Source organism: Polypterus senegalus, chromosome 16 (assembly GCF_016835505.1).
Source record: "Polypterus senegalus isolate Bchr_013 chromosome 16, ASM1683550v1, whole genome shotgun sequence".
NCBI lineage: Eukaryota > Metazoa > Chordata > Cladistia > Polypteriformes > Polypteridae > Polypterus > Polypterus senegalus.
In genome coordinates this window covers 81,885,835-81,911,929 of record NC_053169.1, presented here as the reverse complement: position 1 = coordinate 81,911,929, position 26,095 = coordinate 81,885,835, and the positions used below count along the sequence as shown (strand labels likewise).

General features: G+C 38.2%; 1 protein-coding gene across 10 annotated transcripts in view; it reads left to right on the top strand.

Annotated features, from left to right (window-relative positions):
* LOC120516736 (girdin-like) overlaps positions 1-26,095 on the top strand; it is a 201,236-nt gene that overhangs the window by 139,696 nt on the left and 35,445 nt on the right. For 8 of the 10 annotated variants that reach the window (XM_039738630.1, XM_039738629.1, XM_039738628.1 and 5 more), the window contains exons 20-28: positions 3,837-4,114; positions 5,430-5,573; positions 15,875-16,061; positions 16,500-16,645; positions 17,989-18,081; positions 20,624-20,835; positions 24,532-24,615; positions 25,531-25,734; positions 25,870-25,938. In XM_039738630.1, coding sequence (XP_039594564.1) covers positions 3,837-4,114; positions 5,430-5,573; positions 15,875-16,061; positions 16,500-16,645; positions 17,989-18,081; positions 20,624-20,835; positions 24,532-24,615; positions 25,531-25,734; positions 25,870-25,938 — 1,417 coding nt within the window. The remainder of the gene's footprint in view (positions 1-3,836; positions 4,115-5,429; positions 5,574-15,874; positions 16,062-16,499; positions 16,646-17,988; positions 18,082-20,623; positions 20,836-24,531; positions 24,616-25,530; positions 25,735-25,869; positions 25,939-26,095) is intronic. The other 2 variants (XM_039738631.1, XM_039738626.1) reach the window with 1 other exon arrangement.

The window sequence follows — 26,095 nt, the reverse complement described above, 5'->3', positions numbered from 1 at the left end:
TGATCTACAAATCCTTCCAGCTCAATATAAAAAAAAAAATACATTTCACAGTTCAGCCTGGAGCATTAAGGCCTGTGTTACTACTATACCAAAAGTAAGAGATGTCTACAGTGTTCCCGAAGAAACAATTGTTCTGTTCAGCAGGTTATAAGTCCACTTAAAACAGTTTGAGTTTCATCATTCTTCAGTGAGAAGGACAACTTTCAAATGGAGGACATTCAAGGCAGCTGTCAAGCATCCCAGCAATTATTATCCCAGCATAGGTACCTAAAAAAATCACAAAGAAACCAAAATCTGCATGAAGTCATTTAAAGGGCCCTGTAAATATGCTGAATGTTGCACTTTATCGCTCATCCTTCAGAAGATGACTGAAAAAGTATGACTTTCATGGAAGGCTAGCAAGGAGAAATCCTCTTCCTTCCAAGCTAAATACGGCGGCACAGTTTAGGTTTGCCAAGTAACATCTGAATGAACCCAAGCATTTCTGGAGCAATGAGTTCTGGCTACATGGAGCCAAAGAGTAGTGATTAGGTTATTATACATACAGTGCATCCGGAAAGTATTCACAGCGCATCACTTTTTCCACATTTTGTTATGTTACAGCCTTATTCCAAAATGGATTAAATTCGTTTTTTTCCTCAGAATTCTACACACAACACCCCATAATGACAACGTGAAAAAAGTTTACTTGACATTTTTGCAAATTTATTAAAAATAAAAAAACTGAGAAAGCACACGTACATAAGTATTCACAGCCTTTGCCGTGAAGCTCAAAATTGAGCTCAGGTGCATCCTGTTTCCCCTGATCATCCTTGAGATGTTTCTGAAGCTTAACTGGAGTCCACCTGTGGTCAATTCAGTTGATTGGACATGATTTGGAAAGGCACACACCAGTCTATATAAGGTCCCACAGTTGACAGTTCATGTCACAGCACAAACCAAGCATGAAGTCAAAGGAATTGTCTGTAGAGCTCCGAGACAGGATTGTGTCAAGGCACAAATCTGGGGAAGGTTACAGAAAAATTTCTGCTGCTTTGAGGGTCCCAATGAGCACAGTGGCCTTCATCATCCATAAGTGGAAGAAGTTCGAAACCACCAGGACTCTTCTTAGAGCTGGCCGGCCATCTAAACTGAGTGATCTGGGGAGAAGGGCCTTAGTCAGGGAGGTGACCAAGAACCTGATGGTCATTCTGTCAGAGCTCCAGAGGTCCTCAGTGGAGAGAGGAGAACCTTTCAGAAGGACAACCATCTCTGCAGCAATCCACCAATCAGGCCTGTATGGTAGAATGGCCAGACAGAAGCCACTCCTTAGTAAAAGGCACATGGCAGCCCGCCTGGAGTTTGTCAAAAGGCACCTGAAGGACTCTCAGATCATGAGAAACAAAATTCTCTGGTCTGATGAGACAAAGATTGAACTCTTTGGTGTAAATGCCAGGCGTCATGTTTGGAGGAAACCTGGCACCATCCCTATAGTGAAGCATGGTGGTGGCAGTATCATGCTGTGGTGATGTTTTTCAGTGGCAGGAACTGGGAGACTAGTCAGAATAAAAGGAAAGATGAATGCAGCAACGTACAGAGACATCCTGGATGAAAACCTGCTCCAGAGCGCTCTTGACCTCAAACTGGGGCGACGGTTTATCTTTCAGCAGGAAAACGACCCTAAGCACACAGCCAAGATATCAAAGGAGTGGCTTCAGGACAACTCTGTGAATGTCCTTGAGTGGCCCAGCCAGAGCCCAGACTTGAATCCGATTGAACATCTCTGGAGAGATCTTAAAATGGCTGTACACCGACACTTCCCATCCAACCTGATGGAGCTTGAGAGGTGCTGCAAAGAGGAATGGGAGACACTGGCCAAGGATAGGTGTGCCAAGCTTGTGGCATCATATTCAAAAAGACTTGAGACTGTAATTGCTGCCAAAGGTGCATTGACAAAGTATTGAGCAAAGGCTGTGAATACTTATGTACATGTGATTTCTCAGTTTTTTTATTTTTAATAAATTTGCAAAAACCTCAAGTAAACTTTTTTCACGTTGTCATTATGGGGTGTTATGTGTAGAATTCTGAGAAAAAAAATGAATTTAATCCATTTTGGAATAAGGCTGTAACATAATAAAATGGAAAAAGTGATGCGCTGTGAATACTTTCCAGATGCACTGTAGTGACATGTTTGGCGAAAATCAGACACTGCATATCACTACAGTACAAGAACATCATACCAGTCATCAAGAACAGTGACAGAGCAGTGAAGCTTTGAAGATGATTTTCAGCTGTAGTACCTGGATGTCTTGCATTCATTGAGTACACTTATAGGGCAGTTTGAGTCCATCTAAACAACAGGCAAAGCTTGACCAAATATTCACACATACAGTAGCTGCTGCATGGTGGCTTGTTTTTGTTGCGGGGAAAAAAACATAAAATAAAATTCATTAGGTCTTGTTTCCATCTGAGCTTTCATTTATCTAATTTTAGTACTTGGTGAGAACTAAATGATTGTTTGGTATGTTAACATATCTTAAACTATAGAAATGAAAAATGGTATACTTTTGTGTTTTACATGAGAATACAATATTTTAAATGTTTAATTTTCTTCTAGTACTATACACTAATGTCCCAAAAGATTATGACCTCTCCCATATGAAGCGAATGACATCATCTATTGTGTAACAACTGCAGATGTCGTCAGGGGTATTTTAGATGGTAATATGACATTGCATCATCGTTGAATAATTTTGAAACCAGAAGATATGGGCAGAAATGGCACCAGGATGCACTGTGGGAAGAAGACATGCCAGTGGGATTCAAGCATTTATGTGGACATTAATTTTATGCATAGTACCTACACAGATATCATTGCAGATCAGGCATTCCCCTTTATAACAGAGGTATTCCCGAATGGAAACAACATGTTTCAGCAGAATGATGAAGCAAATGGTTTGTGGAACTTGATGGAAAGTACAAGGTGTTGTTCTGACCTTCAGATTCCTCAGATCTCCATCCAGTCGAGCATCTGTCTGATCTGCAGCGGCACTGCTTTGCAGCTGATAGAAGTTACTGTATATACTTGTGTATAAGTCGGGTCTTGAAACCTGAAAATTCAATCATAAAATCAGACTCCGACTTATCTGCCTGTTTTTTTTTACATCTTCTTGCTTCCTCCAATCTCTCACCAGTTTCTCAGACACATTGAATTTTGTTACAGCAGCACAGTTACCAGTTTCTTTCTCCACTTCAATGAGTTTTAATTTAAAACCAGCTTCATTTTTTTTCTGATCGAATGCTCCATCATAGATAAGGAATGCTTTTATGATAAAGGTGTATGAGGGTGTGAGATACACAAAACAGTGCAAACGTCGCTTTGGAATAGTTCTGGTATTACTGTGTGGTCACGTAGGCACAATACATAGAAAACAAAGGCAGTGTACTCCGTGGCTACTCTCTCAGGTGGGCGTTAGCATTTCATAATCTCTTAGATCAATAGCGTGAGTTTTCTGCATTCAGTTTATACAACAGTCATTATAAAATACTAGAAGTTATACGATAAAATCAAGCCCCGACTTATCTGCGGGAGAACTTAAACGCGAGTTAATATGGCAATCAGCTGCTGACGTCCTGGTACCAGATACTGCAGGACTCTTTAAGAAGTCTTGTAGGGTCCATGCCTCAGTGATTTGGAGCTGTTTTGGCACCACATGGTTGAGCAACAGTATATTAGGCAAGTGGTTATAATGTTTTGGCTCATCAGTGTATATTTTTAAGTTATGGACTATTTACGTTTTGATAATGTATTACTTGTCATGTTGTTTCATAATACAATTTTCTTAAAACACATACAGGTTGAAAATTCAACTCTAAACTCGCAAAGTGCAGCGCTTATGGCACAGACGTCACAGCTGCAGTTTCAGTATACCAGCATGGAGAATGAAAATGAATTTCTGGTCAAGGAGAAAGAAGATCTGAAGTCCATGTATGACTCCCTAGTAAAAGATCATGAAAAGCTAGCTGGTCTTCATGAACATCAGGCTGCTGAATACGAGTCTCTGATTAATAAGCATGGGAACCTTAAATCTGTTCATAAAAATTTAGAAATGGAGCATAAAGATCTTGAAGACAGGTAAGTAGTTCTTAGCATTTCTGTTAACATTTGCCAAATTAAGAATAAGTTGTAAAAAGTTTAGCGAGGAGTAGTATATTTTGCATGTTCATATCAATAAAGAATTTAAATGAGATTTTCAATATTGAATACATTTCTTGCTTCTGGATTTCAGTTTTACATCCATGAGCAGGGTTGTTGAAGGTTGGTTTTCATCATGAATTAAAGTTAATGCTGTTTTTTTTTCTTTTCTGATAGTGTCTAAAATCACTATACTGAAATAAAACCTGACTTGGTATTTTTTTTTTGTATAGTATGCTGCTTTTGAAAGAAAAGCATAACCTAACTAAGCTCTTTTTCTAACATTGCATAAATGTTACAACTGTTATATAAGTACAACCTCTAATTCTTCCAAGAGCATAAGGACCAACTTCCCACGGACATTGACTAAGCAGCTATTCAGACATCTACTATGTGGTATGCATTTCTAGGTAATGACTGGTGGATGTATTGTCCTTGGTACAAGTTTGACAGAGAAGTGTTTATGCTCTGGTATCTACTGTACTTGAACTAATTCTGGAAGCATACACTTTTAGGCTGAAACAAGACAATGCTAGAGGATGGGTAATGCTATTTAAGTGTTGCTTATTTAAATGCTAAAATAGGAAAAAATACCTAATTAATGTCAATTAGATGGGAAAAAATTATGCTTGTCTTAGGTAATCCAGCAGACATTCATGGAACCATCTGAGGCCCTGAGCTTGATGCAGGGTGAGGCTGGGGTCACCTTTAAAATGCTTCTTATCCATCAGCTTGTCAATACATATCTTGGATACTGAACTGCAAATATTGGTTAGATGCTGTAATTTTCAAATTGTGAGAATTGGTTTAATTTATAACAATAAATAAATATTGTGAGATAATTTGTTTACAGTGATCCCTTGCTATATCGCGCTTCAACTTTCGCGGCTTCACTCCATCGCGGATTTTAAATGTAAGCATATCTAAATATATATCACAGATTTTTTGCTGGTTCGTGGATTTCTGTGGACAGTGGGCTTTTTAGTTTATGGTACATGCTTCCTCAGTTTGTTTGCCCAGTTGATTTCATACAAGGGACGCTATTGGCGGATGGCTGAGAAGCTACCCAATCAGAGCACGTATTACATATTAAATAAAACTCCTCAATGATATACGATATGCTAATATGCTACGATATGTAATTCATAATAATAGCTGTTTGTAAATACTGTATATTATTTTTAAAGTCAGAACAATGTTAACCACTTCATTTCTGCTAAAGTGTGCACATACTGATTCAGTAAACTCTATGCAGATACAATCAACTACTGAAGCAAAAATCCCAGTTGGAAGAGCTGGAGAAAGTTCTTAAAGCAGAGCAAGAAAAAATGCTTTTAGAAAACAAGGCCCATGAAACAACAGCAGCAGAGTATCAGAAGTTGCGTGAAGAAAACGACAAGTGAGTAGTGATGTTGAAGCATTCAGTACTGTTCAAACTTAAATAGTAAAATGACAGAAGATTTTAAATTGTAACTTTTATTTATTTTGAAACTGTATCTGTGGGCATTTGCTATGAATCAGGAGATCTTTACAATTGTGTCTTTCGTGCAAAGGAACAATGAGGGGGCAGTTGTTAACACTTCTTCCTCATTTTCCTTGGTTTGAATTTGAGCCTGGTTTTGGTCTGTGAGGAGCTCTTACTTTCTCTCCATTTCTCTGAATGTTCTCCTCCCACATCCCAATATGTCACCAGAAGATGATGTTCTATTGAGTTTTGGCTCCTGCCTTGTGCTAAGCGCTGCCAAGATAGGCATTGACTCCATGTGACCTTTTGAGATGGAAGAGCGGATTAGAAAATGGATTATTAAATGAATAAATTTTTCATAGTATGTATTGTTTCAAAGATCTAAATCAAATTTGAGTACAGGTTGAATTGAGCAAGTTATTGAATGCTTATTAGAGTAGATATAGCCAACATAATAAAATCAGCAGAGTTTTACTTCACATAAGTGTTGTTAAGATGACAGTTCAACATTATACAGGGTGGGCCATTTATATGGATACACCTTAATAAAATGGGAATGGTTGGTGATATTAACTTCCTGTTTGTGGGACATTAGTATATGTGAGGGGGGGAAACTTTTCAAGATGGGTGGTGACCATAGTGGCCATTTGGAAGTCGGCCATTTTGGATCCAACTTTTGTTTTTTCAATAGGAAGAGGGTCATGTGACACATCAGACTTATTGGGAATTTCACAAGAAAAACAATGGTGTGCTTGGTTTTAACGTAACTTTATTCTTTCATGAGTTATTTACAAGTTTCTCTTTGTTTACAGCCATTGACATGTCGCAGAGGTTAACACGTTAGGAGCGGATAGAAATTGTGTTGATGTCTGGTGAACGCAGTAACCGGGTCATTGCCGCAGATTTTAATGCAAGACACCCTACGAGACCACCCATCTCCCATGCTACAGTTAGCAAACTGCTTGCTAAGTTTCGTGAAACTGGTTCAGTGTTGGATTTGCCAAAATGTGGACGCATGAAAACTGTCACTAATGAAGAAACATCAGTGGCTGTCCTAGCTTCATTCAGCAAGAGCCCACAGCGTAGCACTCGCCGCATGTCACTGGAGAGTGGCATTAGTCGAACATCCCTTTGGCGGATATTAGCTACTCACAAATGGCACCCTTACAAACTCCAGCTACTGCAGCATCTCAACGAGGATGACCCAGATCGGCGCACTGAATTTGCAGAATGGGCAAAACAAAAATTGGAACAGGACCCTCAGTTTACGCAGAAGATTTTGTTCAGTGATGAGGCAAACTTTTATGTGAATGGTGAAGTTAACAAACAAAACCACCGCTATTGGTCTGACACTAACCCACATTGGATAGATCCCTCCAAGACTGTTGGAACAAAAAATTGATGGTATGGTGTGGTATATGGGGTACAAAGATAGTGGGGCCATTCTTCATCAATGGAAACCTCAAGGCCACTGGATATGCAAAATTGCTACATGATGATGCGTTTCCCTCTTTATGCACTGAAGCTGGCACGTTCCAGTTTTTCCAGCAAGATGGTGCACCACCACATTATGGGTGTCAGGTCCGAGCATTCCTAGATGAACAGTTTCCTGGAAAGTGGATTGGTCGTCGTGGGCCAGTTGAATGGCCCCCAAGGTCTCATGATCTGATCCCCTTAGACTTTTATCTTTGGGGTCATCTGAAGGCAATTGTCTATGCTGTGAAGATACGAGATGTGCAGCACCTGAAACTACGGATACTGGAAGCCTGTGCTAGCATTTCTCCTGCGGTGTTGCTATCAGTGTGTGAAGAGTGGGAGAAGAGGGTTGCATTGACAATCCAACACAATGGGCAGCACATTGAACACATTTTATAAGTGGTCAGAAACTTGTAAATAACTCATGAAAGAATAAAGTTACGTTAAAACCAAGCACACCATTGTTTTTCTTGTGAAATTCCCAATAAGTTTGATGTGTCACATGACCCTCTTCCTATTGAAAAAACAAAAGTTGGATCCAAAATGGCCGACTTCCAAATGGTCACCATGGTCACCACCCATCTTGAAAAGTTTCCCCCCTCACATATACTAATGTGCCATAAACAGGAAGTTAATATCACCAACCATTCCCATTTTATTAAGGTGTATCCATATAAATGGCCCACCCTGTAGATTAAATGTAAGAACCACAAGAAAGAAAAATTTGTCTTCATCTTGGATATGTTTATTAGGACTTAAAGGAGCTTCAGAGCAAAACACTGGGAAACAAGATCAAGATACAAGGCACTGCAGTAGTGATTCAGTGTTATTTGAGTGTACTGTAGATTAGCAAAGTAGTGTGAAATTGAGGGCTCTGGTTTATCTGTTACATAGGCTTATTTAATTTAACTATTTCTAAAAGACATATTTCAGTGTTTTTTAAATTGTAAGAAAATAATTTTCTACATCCTGTTGCCAAACAGGTATCTAGTTTCGTTGGGTTGCTGAAGTATTAATGGTTCTGATAGTGTTTATGATCTGTTAATACATATTTCAGTAATCCCACTGAGGAATAAAGAAGGCACAGCAACATACAATATGTAGAAATGTTAAGATGTTGCTTGTATAATTGGGTTTTTGCTTAAAGAGAAATCTAACAGTTTGTGTTTGAGGTCCTGTCAGATGTGGTCAGTCACAGAAAAGAATGGAAGCCTCGAGTAGCTGCCAAGATTGACTGACAAAGAGCCAAGCAACCCAAGGTGTGCCAGACATTATATAAAAGATGGTTCTGTTTATCCTGAAAAACAGCATTAATTAAAATAATAACCCCTTGTTAGACCTCATCATATTAGCTGAGATCTTCTTATTTACCTCATTTTATGTTATAAAGGCCTGAGAAGCTGTAAGTTCATTAAATTTTGTTGATGCTGAGTTTCCAGGGAGCCTGTAGGTCTTGACAGTACACCAGAGGTGTTAGGAACATTAGTTGGACTTTTTCTGACCTATTTGGTGCTCAAGGCAAGAAAATCTGCCACCCCCCCACTTCACACAACCATACACATAAACACACACGCAATATACTACTAACTCAGGTTAATCACTTAATTAATATAAAATAAATAAATATAAATAGAATAATAATAACATAACAGAACTCTTTTGAATGTAAACTGTGTATGTACCAAACAAATTTATATAAGAACAATCACATAACAATATAGAATCACTTTGCACGTAATAACTTAACTGACTCTACAAACTTTATATAGAAAAAGGAAATACAACAAATAAATATTAGAAACACGTTGCTGGTAAATGCAGGGACTTAGCAATGCTAACAAATGTCTTTTTAAAATTAGACACACCTTAAATTTCATGCAGGAAAATAATTTATAACATCATCATATGATATATTCCAAGACACGTCTCTGTTAATGCTCATCATTGCAAGGCAATCGAGATAGTCTTGTGTGTCCCTGCGTAATGTCCTCCAGGAGTGTATCCTGGTGGTGTAGTGGCCACAGTGTCCCTTCTGTAGTGCCAGTGCTCCTGCCTCCAAGATATCCCCTCCTCAGGCTCACCTGAGGAGCAACCCAAGCAGGCAGTGGTGATAACAAGAGGAAGCTTCCCGGACTCGGTTTTTTTACTGCACCCTGGTCAGCTGTCACTCACCCTGTGGCACCAAGCTTGAAGAAGTTGGTGGGGACTGGGACCCAGCTGTGTGTCCATCTGGCAGGCTGTGTGTCATGTATGAAGACCAAGATGTGAGTCTGAGTCCTGGTCCTTGCAGTGACTGCCAAAATTGAAGCGACTCTGCCTCACTGTAGCACACACCGTTTGGCGCACAGATAGTGAGAGGTAAACTGCACGTCACAGGAGATGCCTGGCACACTGCCTGCACTATTGTATGTAGCAACACACAGACTGTGTGCTATGCATAGTGTAGGCGCTGCTGAGGCGCACGACAAAGAGAGTGCCCGTAGGCCCTTGCCTGGACAACTTTTGCCCAGGATTAGCCCTGAACATATGAATACAATTGTAAGCTCACTTGGGTTGTTTTTAAGATATTGATAAAATTCTAAAGAATGTAAACAATTTCTTTATGGCTTTACCCATCTGGCGTCATCAGTGTATTTCTTTTTCATTAATGTTTTGGTTTTATGGTCATTTATCCACCCCTTCCTTTTACATAAGTTATCATCTACCTGTATTGTTATCACTCTTTAATTTAATATTGTTCTTTATCAGTATGCTGCTGCTGGAGTATGTGAATTTCCCCTTGGGATTAATAAAGTATCCATCCATCCGTGTTAGGAAACACTGCGTTTTCATTTATCTTACAAGCTTTGCCCATTATTTGTTATTGAATACTTTTAAGGACTAGACTAAATAGATAAATAATTATCTTTTCTTTGTCACATTTCACATTCTGTATTTTTTTTGATCCAATACTGATTGATTTCTATGTTAAATTTACATTGGTTCACTTAAGAATGGCTTTTAAAAGAATGTTCACAGATCCCATTTTTGCAATACAAGGAAGAACATTTTTAAAAAATCATTATGTATAACCAATATAAAATTTGTATATAATTTTCTTTTATATTTTTTCTGTATTTCTGTGTTTTAAAAATTAATAAGCAAAGTAGTAATTACGACTCAAGTCTGCCGTTTATATTTTGTATAATGAGATCCTTGAGCTGTGAACATTTATAATACTAACGTGTGCCGTATTTAGGAAAATTGTACATTTTGTTCACTTACAATCCTGATTTAAGCACTACTTAATACAGCTGTAGTTGTTTAATAGCATATAAATGGTATCTTTCTTTAAGCCACCATTTGTTCCTTATTTTTTCAGTATGTATTATGCCATTACTTAATTAACACTGAAGTAAACTAATGAAAATACAATGTTAAAACTTCAGCTAACTTAAAAAGAGCACCTGATATTTGGAATAAAAATCAATAATTCGAATAGACAGGTTCTGAAATTTTATGATAAATGACCACAACATTAATAATTGAAAAGGTTAATATACAGTACATTAAAAATGATGGGCGGCACGGTGGCGCAGTGGTAGCGCTACTGCCTCGCAGTTAGGAGACCCGGGTTCGCTTCCCTTGTCCTCCCTGTGTGGAGTTTGCATGTTCTCCCCGTGTCTGCGTGGGTTTCCTCCGGGCGCTCCCGTTTCCTCCCACAATCCAAAGACATGCAGGTTAGGTGGATTGGCGGTTCTAAATTGGCCCTAGTGTGTGCTTGGTGTGTGGGTGTGTTTGTGTGTGTCCTGCGGTGGGTTGGCACCCTGCCCAGGATTGGTTCCAGCAGACCCCCGTGACCCTGTATTCGGATTCAGCGGGTTAGGAAATGGATGGATGGACATTAAAAATGCATCTACTGATGCAGACAAATTTCAGACACAAGTGAAACCTGATTAAAAAAAGAAAAAAAAAAGTCTTTAATTGAAATGACAGTTATTATTTAGTTATTTATCTAATGCCTTTATCCAAGTTGACTTAGAACATTTGAGATACAATAGGCTGCATTTCTTGTAGTACAGGCCGGTGAAGTAACTTGCTCTGGGTCAACATCAGGATTTGAACCCACAACCATCGGGTTTGAAGTCCAATTAGCCACTATACAAATTCAAATAATGATTATTATAAATATTAAATAATAATGTGTACTTGCTTAACAACACTTTCAGGTGGGACTATATTTAGAAATGAATGGGATAATAATGAGTATTCTTTAAACAGAGACGGAAGAGAATGAAAAAAGATGGTGAGTGATGTCTGGACAATATTTGCCTGACAGATGGTGTAATGTAAAAATGATGCAGTCCTAATATAAACACTGTGCACTGTGCTGTCAATAGATGTTTGAAAATTACTGGAAGAGGTGGTGTTTGGTATTAGGAACAGTCTAGACAGCAGGATGTAGCACTCTATTACCTTCCATTAATAGAATGCTCTGAAATTGGGGCTAGTGACACATTTTGGAATACCACTTGCCATTGACTTACTATTTGCTAGCTATAAGACACATACACTCCCCTTTTTCTGTTTTTGATTTTGATTAAGTTGAGACTGATTTATCTTTGAAAAGTGCTGTCAGGTTTTTGAAGATAATAGTTTGCACTGAAAATTGACTTGTTTTTATACCGCTTTTATATTCCTTCTTTCAGAAAGTGGATGACCCAAGACTGATTTCTTATATTCTGATTAGTTCACTTAGCAGCTAATTTGATGTTATTGAAGTAGAAGATAGCAGTGCAAGAACAGTTAGCTTAATAAGAACCATCCATCCTTTAATCCATTTTAACTTGCTTTAATATACCATTTCTTCACATGTCGATTCTTATATCTTCACCTGTCCAATCAGTTGCCCATCCTTCTTTTTTTGTTACTTGTATCCTGTACTTAAGGTTGCACAGAGCAGATTCCTACTTTGCCATCAGTGTTTGAAAGACAAGACCTTGCACATGATAGCAACACAGACACAAGCAAGCCCATCCTTCTCTAAATATCAGAGCAGTTTACAGTATCCAATGTACTAACTTCATGAGTTTGGCTTTATTGGAAAAACATCTACTGAATATGGAAAGGACATACTCAATTCACAGTGAAATCTCTCCAGTTGGCAGCTAGTGTGCGTTTGAGAACAATGAGGTGGCAGTGTTACACATGAACATAAAAAAAGTAGCTTACTTTGTTACTCGTGTATCTTTCATGTTCTATAATACAATCATTTATTGTCACAAATATACACAGGTTTGATACCACATTTAAGAAGTCCTAAAATTGACATTCCTGTGGAGTTAGTACAAGAAGTTACCTGTTTGTGCATTTTGTAATTAAAAGGAATTTGAGTGAATGGCAGAGGATACACATTTGGATACGAACCTAAGCTCTGTGGTGAGAGATGGGTGTAATTTTTTGCACATTATCTTGATTAAACCTTTTTTTACAAGTTGTACCTAATAAAGAGTAAGAGGAGAGAGCAGAATGCTGAATCACCATTTCCCTCTTTAACTCTGTGAATTGTATGTAGTATGGAATAGTTGTATTTAGAATACAGATGATCTAAATTTGGACTTGAAACCACACTGTATTTATGTGCATATTGTGACAGATTGGGGGCGCTATCGCTCCCTTGAACCCCTGTCCAAGACTCCAGACACCAGGAAAAAGTCCAAATGTTAACTTTATTTAAATGCCACAGTGCACAAAACACCCTCTCCTCCACTATACTCATATACAAATCACAATACTAACATTAAACCAATCTTCCACTCCCAGACGCGTTGGCACCCTTCCACTCATCTCAGCTCACCGTCTGGGAGCTCCCACAGTCCTTTTATACACCCTGACCCGGAAGTGTTCCCAATCCCCAGTCCATGTGATGCTTTATCACTTCTGGGTCAGGTACAAGTCCTTTTCTTCACCCCGGAAGTACGTCACTTCTGTTGTCGCTCTTCCTATGACGCACTTCCGGGTTATAGGGCACATATGATTCTTCGGTCCTCCCTGCAGCTCCCTCTTGCAGCCCCTGTGGTATCCAGCAGGGCTGTGTATAAAAACTACATTGTCCATGACTCCCTGCTGGTCTTTGGGGCACCTCCATACTGCAGGGAGGGCTCCATCTGGCGGCCTGTGGGTATTGGCCGGGATGACAAGCCGGCCATATACCACCATATATATGATTTTTTTGTCTATATTGTTATATATTGTGGCATCGACGCCCAGGAGGACCGGAGGAGGGCTTGTACCTCCTCCAGACTGCGAGGGGGTGTCCACCCTGGTTATGTTGGGGGCCACGGGTAAAGGGCTTGGAAGCCCAGCCCTGTAGGGACCCGTGGTCACCGCCAGGCGTCGCCCCGGTGCCTGAATATCCCTGGAGCCCAGCACTTCCGCCACACCAGGAAGTGCTGGGGGGAAGGCGACAGGGGACACCCAGACAGCTTCCGGGTGCGCAGCCGGCACTTCCGCCACACTAGGGCGTGTCTACGGAGGAGTGCCGGGAAGCAGCTGGAGCCCATCCGGGTTCCTATTTAAGGGGCCGCCTCCCTTCAGTCGATGGCAGCCAGGAGAGAGGCATTGTGACTGTGTGGCCTGGACGTTTGGAGAAACAGTGCAAGAGGCACTGGGGAGTGCACGTGACTACCTGTAAATAATTGTAAATAAACAGTGTGTGGTGGAGCCAGTGTCATGATTTTCATATATGTTTCATTTCCTTATATTATGTTATATATGAGCTGAGGTCCTAAGTGTCAGACTTGTCTCTGATCTTACTGCAATCCCATTTTAAAGAACTAGAATCTTTTTACAGAAACATTGCAAAAAAAATAGTAATTGTAGTATTTTCAAAAATGTAATATGTAGATAACATAAAGTGACATTCTCATACACACTATTTCAGGGTCTCCAGCAGTCTTCGGTGCAAGGCAGGAAACCACTCTAGATAGGGTACCAGTCCATTGCAGAGCCCACTCATACTGCTAGGCTTTGGAATGCCCAGTTAACCTAAAACATATCTGTATGGATGAGGTAGAAAACCACAGTACCTCTAGATAAACTTAGGTATACATTGGGAAAATGTGGACTTCACATATACCATGAAATACCATTGAGCACAAACCCAGGACTCTGGATCCATGAGGTAGCAGTGCCATATAGTACTATTGTACTATGATATTCTATTTAGGAATACTTGCGTTCTGATCTGTGTATTGTATTGTATTTAACCCTCTTTTGACACCCACTGCACGCTCAACCTACCTGGAAAGGGGTCTCTCTTCAAATTGCCTTTCCTGAGATTTCTTGCATTTTTTTTTTCCTACAGGGGTTCTTTTTGGGAGTTTTTTTCTTGTCTTGTAGAGAATCAAGGCTAGGGGGCTGTCGAAAGCCAGGGTTTGCTAAAGCCCATTTCGGCACTCCTTGTGTGATTTTTGGGCTATACAAAAATTAACTGTATTGTATTATAATTCTGTGGTGGGCTGGTGCCCTGCCCGGGGTTTGTTTCCTGCCTTGTGCCCTGTGTTGGCAGGGATTGGCTTCAGCAGACCCCCGTGACCATGTAGTTAGGATATAGCGGGTTGGATAATGGATGGATGTATTATAATTATTTTATGTGAACATAATATTGTACATAAAGTTGGATTCTGTTTAGTTAGGATTGTGTGTCTGAGTCACTACAACCACATAGTATAGACACCAGTTTCTTAACAGGAAGTGTAAAATTAATACAAAAACAGTAATAAGTACAGTCAATGGAGTAAAGGAAGGATTTCAGACAAAGTTGTTTCATCAATAATACTATGAATCACTTGGGCCTTTCTTCATATATTTGACCTTGCTGTCAGAGAGTACTGTATTATGTTTCTCCTTCCTAGTTTGTCACCAATCACTTCTGAAAGTGTGGGCTTCCTTCTTGCCAACATTTTACTCCTGACTGAGCAGTTAGGGGCCTTTATAAGGTCACTTACAGGAGTACTTTTGTCACCCCTCCTGCCTATCAAGAAGCATTTCCAGAGTCATCAATCTTTCTGCTGAGTCTAAAAAAGCTTAATTTCTCAGAAGGTTCTCTTATTAGGATCTCTGATTACAGCAGAGAAAAAGACTGCCACCCATTACTGGTCTGAGAAACTACAGCACCTTATGGGTTGCCCTCCGGAAAACATTAGAGCATGCTGGCCCGAGAAAGAGTATCACTGCTGGGATGTGTACTAATGTACACCTACAACCCAAATTTGTGTTTCTGTTCATGTTTACATTGTATATTTATATATTATACATTACAAAAGCAATATAAAAATGAATTTGAGTATTAAGCAGGCGATAGTTGATAAGTCATCGGCCAGCTATAAACCACAATTGCTGAGATCTGGGTAGCCTATAATGAGTTTGGGTTTTCCTCTCTGTCTGGTAATAAAATTCTCCACAGCAGTTGTTCTTCTCTTATTGTATTCATCGTAATTATTCATTTGTGACCTTCATTACGTCCTGTGCGTTTCACATTCCATACGTGACCTACGTTTTAGTGCTACAGTCTTAGAAGCAAGGTTAAAAAAAGGGTGTCTAGGAGCTGTTTCAAGTCTTTCCAATGCTATATCTGATCAAAGTGATCCAGCATAATACAAGGAGACATTGAATAGGAGACTGATGATTACGTTAAATCTTATGCCTAAAATATGGTTGTCACTGTCTGTTTCAATTTATGTCAGTATCTTGTCATTAATTTTGTTTCCTTTTTGAAGGTTGAATCAAACATATAATCAGTTACTGAAGGAGAATGATAGTCTCCAAGCAGATCATAAGAGTATGAAAAGTCATCTGAACAGTGCAAAGCTGGAGCAAACTCGGCTTGAGGCTGAATTTTCAAAATTAAAAGAGCAGTATCAACAACTAGACATAACATACACAAAGCTTAATAACCAGTGTGAGGTGAGTTAAAGTATTGCTCAGATTACTGACTGGGTTTACTATGCATAATCTAAAACAGACCTGAAATATCAATTTTGTTTATTCAGACTTTTAAGGCATCACTACACATTATTTTTGCCTCAATTTAAAGTTATATTTTATGTTTTTTGAAGTTAATATTTTGCAGAATATTTTTGTTATATGATTGCTGACCTGTTTGAGGCCAAACTATGCAGACCAACAGAAACAAAAATTTGAACTGCGTATTACAGTATATCATTTGTGGTTCAGTCACCTCAGTGGCTTAGGAAAGCATTTTAATTTCCAGTGCAACATTTTAAGAAAAAATGTATATATCTATGGAAATTGTTTTATTGTTTGTAGTTTGTGTCACTTGTGTTTATTTGCTAGACTGGAGATGAAAGTTCATTTTCCTTAACAATTTACTGTATATTACAGTTGCTAAGTCAGTTAAAAGGAAACCTGGAAGAAGAAAATCGACATTTGCTTGATCAAATTCAGACATTGATGCTTCAGAACAGAACATTACTGGAACAAACTATGGAAAGCAAGGACCTCTTTCATGTGGAACAGAGGCAATACATGTAAGTACAAAAAATCCTGGGAATTTCCGCCCTTGAGTTAGCAATTTCTCTGTGCTTGAAAAACAGAACATTACTTCTCAATGTATGATAGAATTTTAATAAAATTATGCATTTTTAACTAAATATATTTCTGATGGTAAAGTTTTATACACTTAGAATCAACAGACAATAATCATAATCCATTAAGTGTAAATGTCGGACTTTGGCGAAAAATAAAATAGCAGTTTGCCAAGAATCTAAGCTTGATGTAAAAGCATCCAGACTTGTTTAAAGCTGTCTCTTGACAAGAGGCATTTTGAGTATGTGGTCCGGAGGAGAGATGGAACAAAAGGATCACCTGGTGAGAGGCAAGATAGACCAAACAGATGGTAAAGGAGGTGCTTTGTATGTGGTGAAATAAAAGGAGAGTTTATGAAATGGGGAGATGGGTTCCAGTTTTGGAAAACCTCTTTGAATGGAAGGCAGTTTCATCTTCTCATGAATGAGACCTCCTGCTTAAAAAGCGCTATTGCTGGCATCAAGAAGATTCTTTCTGTAGGAGAGATGCATTTGGTGTTTCTGCTCATTGAATAGTAGAGGGAATTCTTAGACTGGGGCGGAACTGATGTCAGTGGTCCTTTGGGGCTTTCTGTGCCATTATGGAGGCACAGAAGGAAAGGAATTTAAAGACACTGTTTCACCTTCACACTTTCCTTCAGTTCGTACCTATTTAGAATCTGAGAAGCATCCCTGGGCTCACATGTATCACAGTGTGAAAGTGTGAAAATTTTAAATTATTTTTTGTCAAAATACATGTCAATGGGTTTGGGGTATCAAGGGATGTCAAATATCTCCATTATGTGAAAGAATTCATATTAGCATAATGATGTTCTTCATACATTGTATATAGTATGAACTTAAAAAAAAAAAATCTAGCAGAGGATCTCAGATGTTCAGGATTCTGTGTTTCTTGCTTCAAAGAGCCCATACCCCTGTAGGGGGCTTATTTGTTGAATTTGAAATGATCTTTTAATGCTAAAATGGATTTCCTTATGGAACTTTAGCTTACTGCCATAGTTCAGTCCAGTATTTTGATGATTTCCACAAACTGTGTTAAAGGAGAATGGATGTGTGTTTTTGAGTTTGTTCCTGTTGACTGTATTCTGATCTGTGAGCTTATGCATTGGCCTTTGGGTGATTCTGGGGTACATTTGAGCCTCCCTTGATCTTCACCAGGTAGCTGATGGTTGCATGGTCCATGATAACTATACTCTTATTTAAAAATATATATTTACTCAGTGTTACAGAGTAATGGTGATGCTCTTCACAGATGACAGCAGTTTAAACCGGTAATAATTTTTCAGAGACAAGCTGAATGAGCTGCGGAGACAGAAGGAGAAGCTAGAAGAAAAGATAATGGACCAATATAAATTTCATGATCCTTCTCCCCCAAGGAGGTATGCTCATTTGAACACTCATAGTATAATATAGTACTTTACATTCTCAAACATGGTTTCCAGAGAAGATGGTCTGAAATGGAAAATATTAACTGCTTGATGGATTTGGTAATATTGTATTTGTGGGGTAGTGAAATCACTGTATGGCACAATACTGTAAGTTGGTGTCTGAGTAGTACATGGAAAAAGCAGAAAAATGAAGAGCATTTAAAAGTCAAATTAGCAATGCTTTAAAAAAAAAAAAAAAAAAAAGACGAGTATAAATTGAAAAGCTGTGAATGCATTTTTCTTTTAAAAAGTTCTAAAAAAAGAAAATATGTTAAAGAATTACTCCATCCAAATTTTTTTGTTGTTATTTTACCCTATGTAGTTGTAGTGATGGCTGAGAAAGCTTTTTAATCTCGTGTTTTAATGCAGAATTGAAATTACAAAGTTTTTGAAGAATAGATGTTTTTGGTGACCAACAATGGGCATCAGCAAACAATATGAAAAATTCTCACGTTAGTCATGTTGTATAATCCACAAGTGAAGTCATCTTATTGTATGCTTACAATGTCCTAAACACATATATTTTTATAAAAAATATTGTAAAATAAGCCTCACCCGGAAAAACGCTCCTGCGATTAGCAATAAGATGCAAATGACAAAGGAACCAGCAGTTCTCCGTCTAGCTTGTTTCCATTTACACCTATGTTGTTTCCTCATGCACTATTTGGTATTTAATAAAGTACTCGGAAGGGAACTAAAGAGAAAGTGAAGAATTGAAAGTTACTCATCCATTTTAGGTTTCAAATCATTTGGGTGATATCATTAGAAAGGAAAAAAAAATTCTGATTTAAGAATGACCTGACTTTGCACAGTTAAAACACTAACAAGTCATGACATTAAATAAGACATTATTGGCAAGGATTGAAAGAAAACCCTACAGCCACTGAGACCCTCCAGGACCAACACTGATCACCCTTGATGTAGCACATGTAAAATGAGATTTTTGTCATGGGTGTTTTTGATATTGTTGTGTTGGTTTTGATAGATGACAATTCTATCAGAAACTTTAGTATCTCCATTCTGCTTGAAAATATGAGATGGATTTTTTTTGGCCATTGCTAAAAACTACAGTAATAAAGCTACTCAAAATGAATTAATAATAAAGAATATATTATCCAAAGAAGGAGGGTAAAAAACAATAAACAAAGAACATGCCTGCAAAAGCCCATCTAATTTTTCCAACGCTGATGATTACTTAACTAACACTGAACAAAATTATTCACAAAATGGTGAACAGTCAGGATAGACTCCACAAACAGTCCAGTTCCACAGATAAAGTTGATGAATGATCAAGGGAACAGCCTCCTGAATGAATGTTGCTCAATATGAAAGTTATTGTCCTACCATTTTCTAATTATTATGTGAGGATCTGAAGTGATTGGGAGTTCACCACAGTTGAAGATGTATCCAAACAAGGTGAAATCATGCAAACAAGCAGACACAGGATAAGAACATAAATCCAGAAAAAGCTGTAATCCATGGTAGTTGTTCAGTATTTGTAAGCTGATGGAGGGTGAAGCATTGAAACAATTAGACATAGATGATCGCAATCCTGCCTACTTCTTAATCTCCTTAGCGTTACATTTTCTCTCAAAAAACATGTAAAAAGCATTGCATTTTTTGCCTTGAAAAATTATATTTTTATTAAATCTCATCTTTCTGCTGTAAAATGTGTGAAACACTAAAAGAAAAAAGTCAGAAGTGTAGAAAAAATAGTAATGATACAAATAATAATGATAATAATATAAACCGTACACTACTGAGAGCATGTTCTGATAGTTATCACGTTGCCACACTCACCACATGACAAAACACCTGGATTGGGACCCGAGTGGAGCAAGTGACACCTCAGCACCACACTGGAACAGTGTGAGGTTTTTTTGTGGAAGCTGGACCCTCACGTTTGCATATGTGCGAGTGACTTTCACTTGCATTACTTTTGGATTCAGCAGAATCACTTTTAGTTTCACTGACTGATGAAAAGCATTTCTTACAAGATGCTATTATGAGGCTAGGAGAAGACACATTTTCACCGTTCCCCAGGTGACACTCAGGCCTGACACTTACGCAAGACACATCTATATCATTGCCAGAGTAACATTCAGCACTAACGCTGTTGGTACTTTTACAGCCCAACTAAACCTCATGTCTTACGTGAGATATGTCTGTATCGTTGCCTGAGTGACATTTGGGACTAATGCTGTTAGCACTGTTTTTTACAGCCTGAGTAACACATGGGTCCTAATGCTAAGGAGGTTAAAGGGTACCCTATACCTTATTTCCCATATCAACCCCTGTAGCAACACCCAAAGCTGCCCAATAACGAAAAAACTGCTGGTGCTGTTGGGATTTGAGGTCCATTTAAGTTGTGCTATTACAAAATTGGGATTTATATTCTGGGATTGTTTGCTTACTGTAATAAGATGTAACCTTAAGAAATGCTTCTCTTGCTGTTTGCTATTATTCTAATATAGTTCAATGTGTTTTACTATAGAAGAGGTAACTGGATCACCCTGACAATGAAAAAGTTTATAAAACCAAAGAATCGAGAGCGTATAAAATCAATAACTATTACTCCAACACGGTCTGAATCAAGTGAGGGATTTTTGAACTTACCTCAACAAGACAGTCAGGATAGCTCTTCGGTGGGTTCTGGCTCCAACTCTCTTGATGACAGCCTTTCATTTGGAAATAAAAAAAGCAGCAGTGAGTATCAGAATTGCCTTTTCTTAATGGATATTAAGTGTATTAATCAAAGTCTAGGTTATTTATGCATAAAGAGTATAAACACTTATTTTTAACCAAGTTGTACCTTGAATGTTTTGGATAAATATGCAATATGAATGAACCATGCTCACCGTTATTGTTTCCCAATGTGGTTCTATATGGTAAGCACTAGCATTTTAGATAACACAATTTACTAGAAATTACAAATGTGTATTGTAGTCATTGTGTTTTCTAATTAAAATATTGTCTTAAAAGGAACTCTCAGAAGAAAACAGATATACAAAAATGATGAACAGTAGACTTTAACTACTTGCTTTGCTGTATTTGAGGTGGTCAGTAAAAAGGTTGCTAAAAATGACTGACTCCTGGACAAATCTATCCGTGGCATTCCATGTTACAATGGACCTCATGAAATTGTTGACATACTGTTAACTTTCAAGCATATAGCCAACCATGTGGAAATACGGTAAAGGTTCATGTTTTTTCTGGCTTATCTAAAAACATAATAGCAGAAACGGTAGATGAATATAAACATTACATTAACACCAAATTGGCCAACTTGGAATACCAAAGGCTAACAATAATTTGATAAAAGATGGTGAATTAAATGTCCCAAAAATAGTGCTGTGTGTGGTGTGGTCCATGTAACAAGTAGTAAGCAACAATTATCCTTTAGAGGTAAAGTTTTTTTTTTTAAGTCTGTTTCTATAGCAAGCAGACATGTGCATTGAAGTCATTGTGATTGATTGACATATACAAATTGTTTCTTTTTAGGTAAACTTGTTTTACTGAATGCTTTTACCATACACATTATTAACTTCCTGCACAACTGAAATTTTACCAGGCATAGTTTCAACTCCTTGTATAATGTTACACTTTTTCATATATTAAATATGTAAATCAAATGCATTATTACATTGCACTTGTATAGTTACAGAATTTTAATTGTTTTAGACTGAGTATTTTTGAAAACTTGTCTCATTAACGTAATGGCCTGTTAAAAAATATATTAAATGAATTCCAAAAACCCAAATGCAGGGAAGATCGCAATGAGCACAAATAACCTTTTAACAGAACACACAAACCTGCCCATCATTCTTCCTAAGGTACTCTGGCTCTACACCAATTAATTCGCTTAAGTGCTTTGAACAAGGGTAAAGTGCTATATTAATAAAATACTAGCCAACGCCTGACGTGGCATATGGCGGTGTAAGAATAGGAACGGAAAACGGTGAGAAAGGAATTCAGAAATCAAGAAGAAAGAAATACTTCTTGAAAGACGCAGTTGTGAATAGGTGTTTTACTGGAGATAACAGATAATGAGTCAAAAGATCTAACCCTAGAAAAAGCCACGTACAACAATAGTTTTGTTGTATGTAACTTGGACTTCCTGGAAATGTGGATGACAATATGATCATTTTGCTTACACGTACATTGTTATTTTCAACCTTTGCCTGCAGTGCGTCTGATAATCCTTTGCATTGTTCCACATGCAGATCTTGTTGATGTAATCTGAGTTAGCTGAGACGCATGCCCTCTGTTTTAACATACACATCTACGATGTACTGTTGGAATAGTTTGCCGCTGGAGTGCAAAATACTAAATGTATTCCTCATTGATAATCTGTACGCATAAAATTGGCATTGAGTAAGCCTGATTCGGTTGGTGTATGTTTTATTAGCAACGGGTTGTAAATCTTTGTGCTAGCCAATGTCTCCATAAGGGAATAAAAGTGAGTAAACCATAGGATCGCAATTCATATTGAGCATGGAAATCTGTTTACAGGAGTTGCCCCTGGGATAGATGCAAATGTCCCTTTCGGCAGGGGGTTCGGCATCTTCTCTTACGAAAACCACTACAACATCGGTGTGACATGTCAGGGCATTGTATCGTCGTAAATCCTTCCCAGGGTTTTCCTTGAATACCATTTGTACAGATGCTGTTGGATTGGACTGAGCTATTTCATGCATGTGTTTGTATGATTTAGCGAAGGGGTTGATAGTTCTGAGCATGGAATCTAGCTGGAGAAGTAAATTTTCGCTGTATGCAGAGTTTGCTTTCTTTTGTAAGCGTACTTCAGTAGCTTGCGCTGTGTCAAAAACATACAACTGTCCATATCCTGGAGAGGTAGAAGTATTAGCATGTAGTGGAGAGATTTGGTGATAAATTTGCCAGTGTATTTTAAAACCGTATGGTTCGTGGCCAGGAGGTTGAGTTATCTGTGCACCCATGGAAGCAGACGCTAGAGAAGAGTTGTATTCTCGAATGTGTTCACGATAATTTTTAACTTCTGATGTTTGCTGTGTAAGAAGCTGTTGTAAAGACACAGGTGGCTCCCGCAAAGGTGGTAAAGCTACTTTACCATTGTGGCAGCACCTCGAGTGCGTTGGTTGACTGCGTGTGGGCGGGACCAGTTTTGAATAGGAGCCACAGGTAGCGTGGGGAAGGGTTTAGAAGAGGACGAATAGGAATCAAGAAATGCCGTGTCGGCTGCATGTGGGAGGGACCGGTTTTGGAAGTGGAAGCAGGACGAACCAGAAGAGAAATATATATAAGAGATTAAATTATTGTTATTATCTGGTTGTTTACTCTTTACCTATTTTGGGATCACATATGGGTCATTGCAAAAATCAAACTGCCCTAAATAGTCCCACAGTCCCACTTTCTTATGTTTCAGTCAATCGTTTGTCACCCAAGACTGCCTAACTTTATACTCACCAGATCATCCCATGTATCTTTGGTGTTATCCATGTTTTATGAAGCTAAATTAATATAGGAAAGCACATAAGCATGAATTCTGTTCTGTTGTATCAGATTCCAAGGAGGAAAGATATTACAATGACCCTTTCCAATACTTTCTCAAGAGCTGCAGACTTCTCTGTCACCACACAGAAAATCCAACTGTTTCAGTAATTTTGTAATCCTTCACAAAAACGTTTCTGAAAACTCTTCCCTTGTTCTGTGGTCATCTCCTACATTTGCATTCCATTTAATGACTGTTTTACTTTTGTGGCTTAAATACCTACTACCAATCTTCAATTTTTTTACTACATATTTCATGCTGCATCTGACATACATTTTGTAAAATAGATATCTGTAAAATATTTTGGTCTTTAGCTGAACGTTTTCAGCCCTACATGCAGTAACTACAGTTTTGATGATTAGATTTCAATCAATCACCTTCCTAATGATATGTATACATTGAAACAGCATATAATCACTTTTCCATCTGTGGATTTGCTTTAGGCTTTTGAAGGTTTGTTTTCCAGACTGGATTATAGCTTGTTGTTTTTAAACATGATTATCTACATTTTACTTTGTAACAGTTTCCATCATGACATACAGTATTTGTTGTAGAATAATTGAATCATGAACCTGTATGTTGATGTTTTCTTACCAGCTCTGTCGTGTCATTTGTATGTGTTGCATTTTGCTGTCTATCATATTTTGTTAGTAAATCACTCAATTTTATGTGCATCTCTCACGGTCATTCCTCTTAATAGTGTTGGTTTGTTTGTGGTAGTTTTGTAGTTAAGCATGAACAGCTGAAACTCAAAATGCACTGGTTTTCTCTCCTTAGTTTCAGCATCTGTTAACTTCCATCTGTTTTCTCCTCCCTCTTTTCTTTATTTAAATTTTCCCACTTCCGTTTTACTACATGCTTTGACATAAAAGTGGCTGCACTGAAAAGATTTCCCTTTATGAGGAACAGACCGAAGGAAAAAGACAAAATGAAGGCCATCTATCGTCGTTCCATGTGTAAGAATTTCTGATAGCTTAGCAATCTTTTTAGTGGCTGCACTCAAGTCTGTTACTAATTCTAACTTTCCCTGGTACCCCTTTTTCACTGTGTGGTGCTAGCCATTGGCCTGGTGAATTTGGAATCGAATCCAGAAATTTTAAATGAGATGGCGCCCTTTAGTTCAAAAACATACACTTAAATTTTGCATCTTTGATCAAAAATTGTGTGATTAATGTTAATTTAAAAAAAAAAAAGCTAAATACACTGTCAGTTCATCAAATGATGTCCTAATGAATTAGAGGTAATGGACATTTTGAGTTATATGCTGCATTTGGACATACCAATTATCACATTTTTGGCTTTCATACATAAATTCATTAGTTTACATTCTGATAATGCAGCATTGTTTTAAAATTTTTTCCATATTTAAAACCATTGGTATTTGGAGTGTCTATTACACAAAAAAAAAAAAACTTTCACAAGAAGGCACCATCTTTTGAATTAGGCATTGAGTGTGAAAAGATCCTCTGTGTTTACCCTGCACTGACCATGGACCCATTTTCATTTCTTCTCTTAGAATTAACTGATCATTTCCATTTTGTTCAGATCCATGTTCACCTTATCACAGAACTCCATTCCCAGGCTTTAGAGCTATGCTGCACATGAAGGCAATGAAAGCATGGCTTTGCACTGTATGAAAGCAATGAGATCTGTCATAGATGAGCTAAAATGATAGCAACTGTCTTAACTGCGCTTGTCAAAGCTGCATTTCAGCTCTTTGCATGTCTTGATAACATGGACGACCAAATGAGTGTGGCCTGATAAAGAAAGCTGTTCTCCAAAGCTAATGTATGGGGAAAAATGCATTAAAAAGGGAATTGTTTTCAGTACACTCTTCTATGGCAATTCATTTATTTTCATTTCCATCTCAGCCATGAATGACCTGTTGCAAACCATGGTCGTGGCAGGAGGACAGTGGGAAGGTAGTTCTGAGAATCTGGATGGGCCTGATGATGCTTCTTCCAGGCTGAGAAGGAAAGAACTTGGAGCTATGGCCTACTCCACTACAGCAATCAACAGTGCCACACTGAATCCTTCAGCTGGCCTCAGATCCAAGAACAAGCATAAAGCTAAAGGTATAGATAGGAGAAAGAAATGGGTGATGTTTTCAGTTATTTCTTGCCTTCAAATGTACACTTTTATGTTCCATTACTTGCTTGCGTGAATGAGGTCTGCAATTCTAACTGAGCATATCATGTGTTTACCTCAAGACAATGCATCGTGTGAAGATGTGGCTCCACGGGTCACAGAAGAACCTAGCAGTGGGTTACGGGTTCAAGGTAAGTGTCATGTCTGACAGCATGAGATGCTATTTTAGGGAAGGAATGCTTTCTGTGGGCGCTTCAAGGAATGGCAGCACTGTCAGTAGCATGCAACCATGAAGCTGTAGCTGGTTTCATTTCAGCATTGGCATTAATTATGTTGTTTCATAATCAC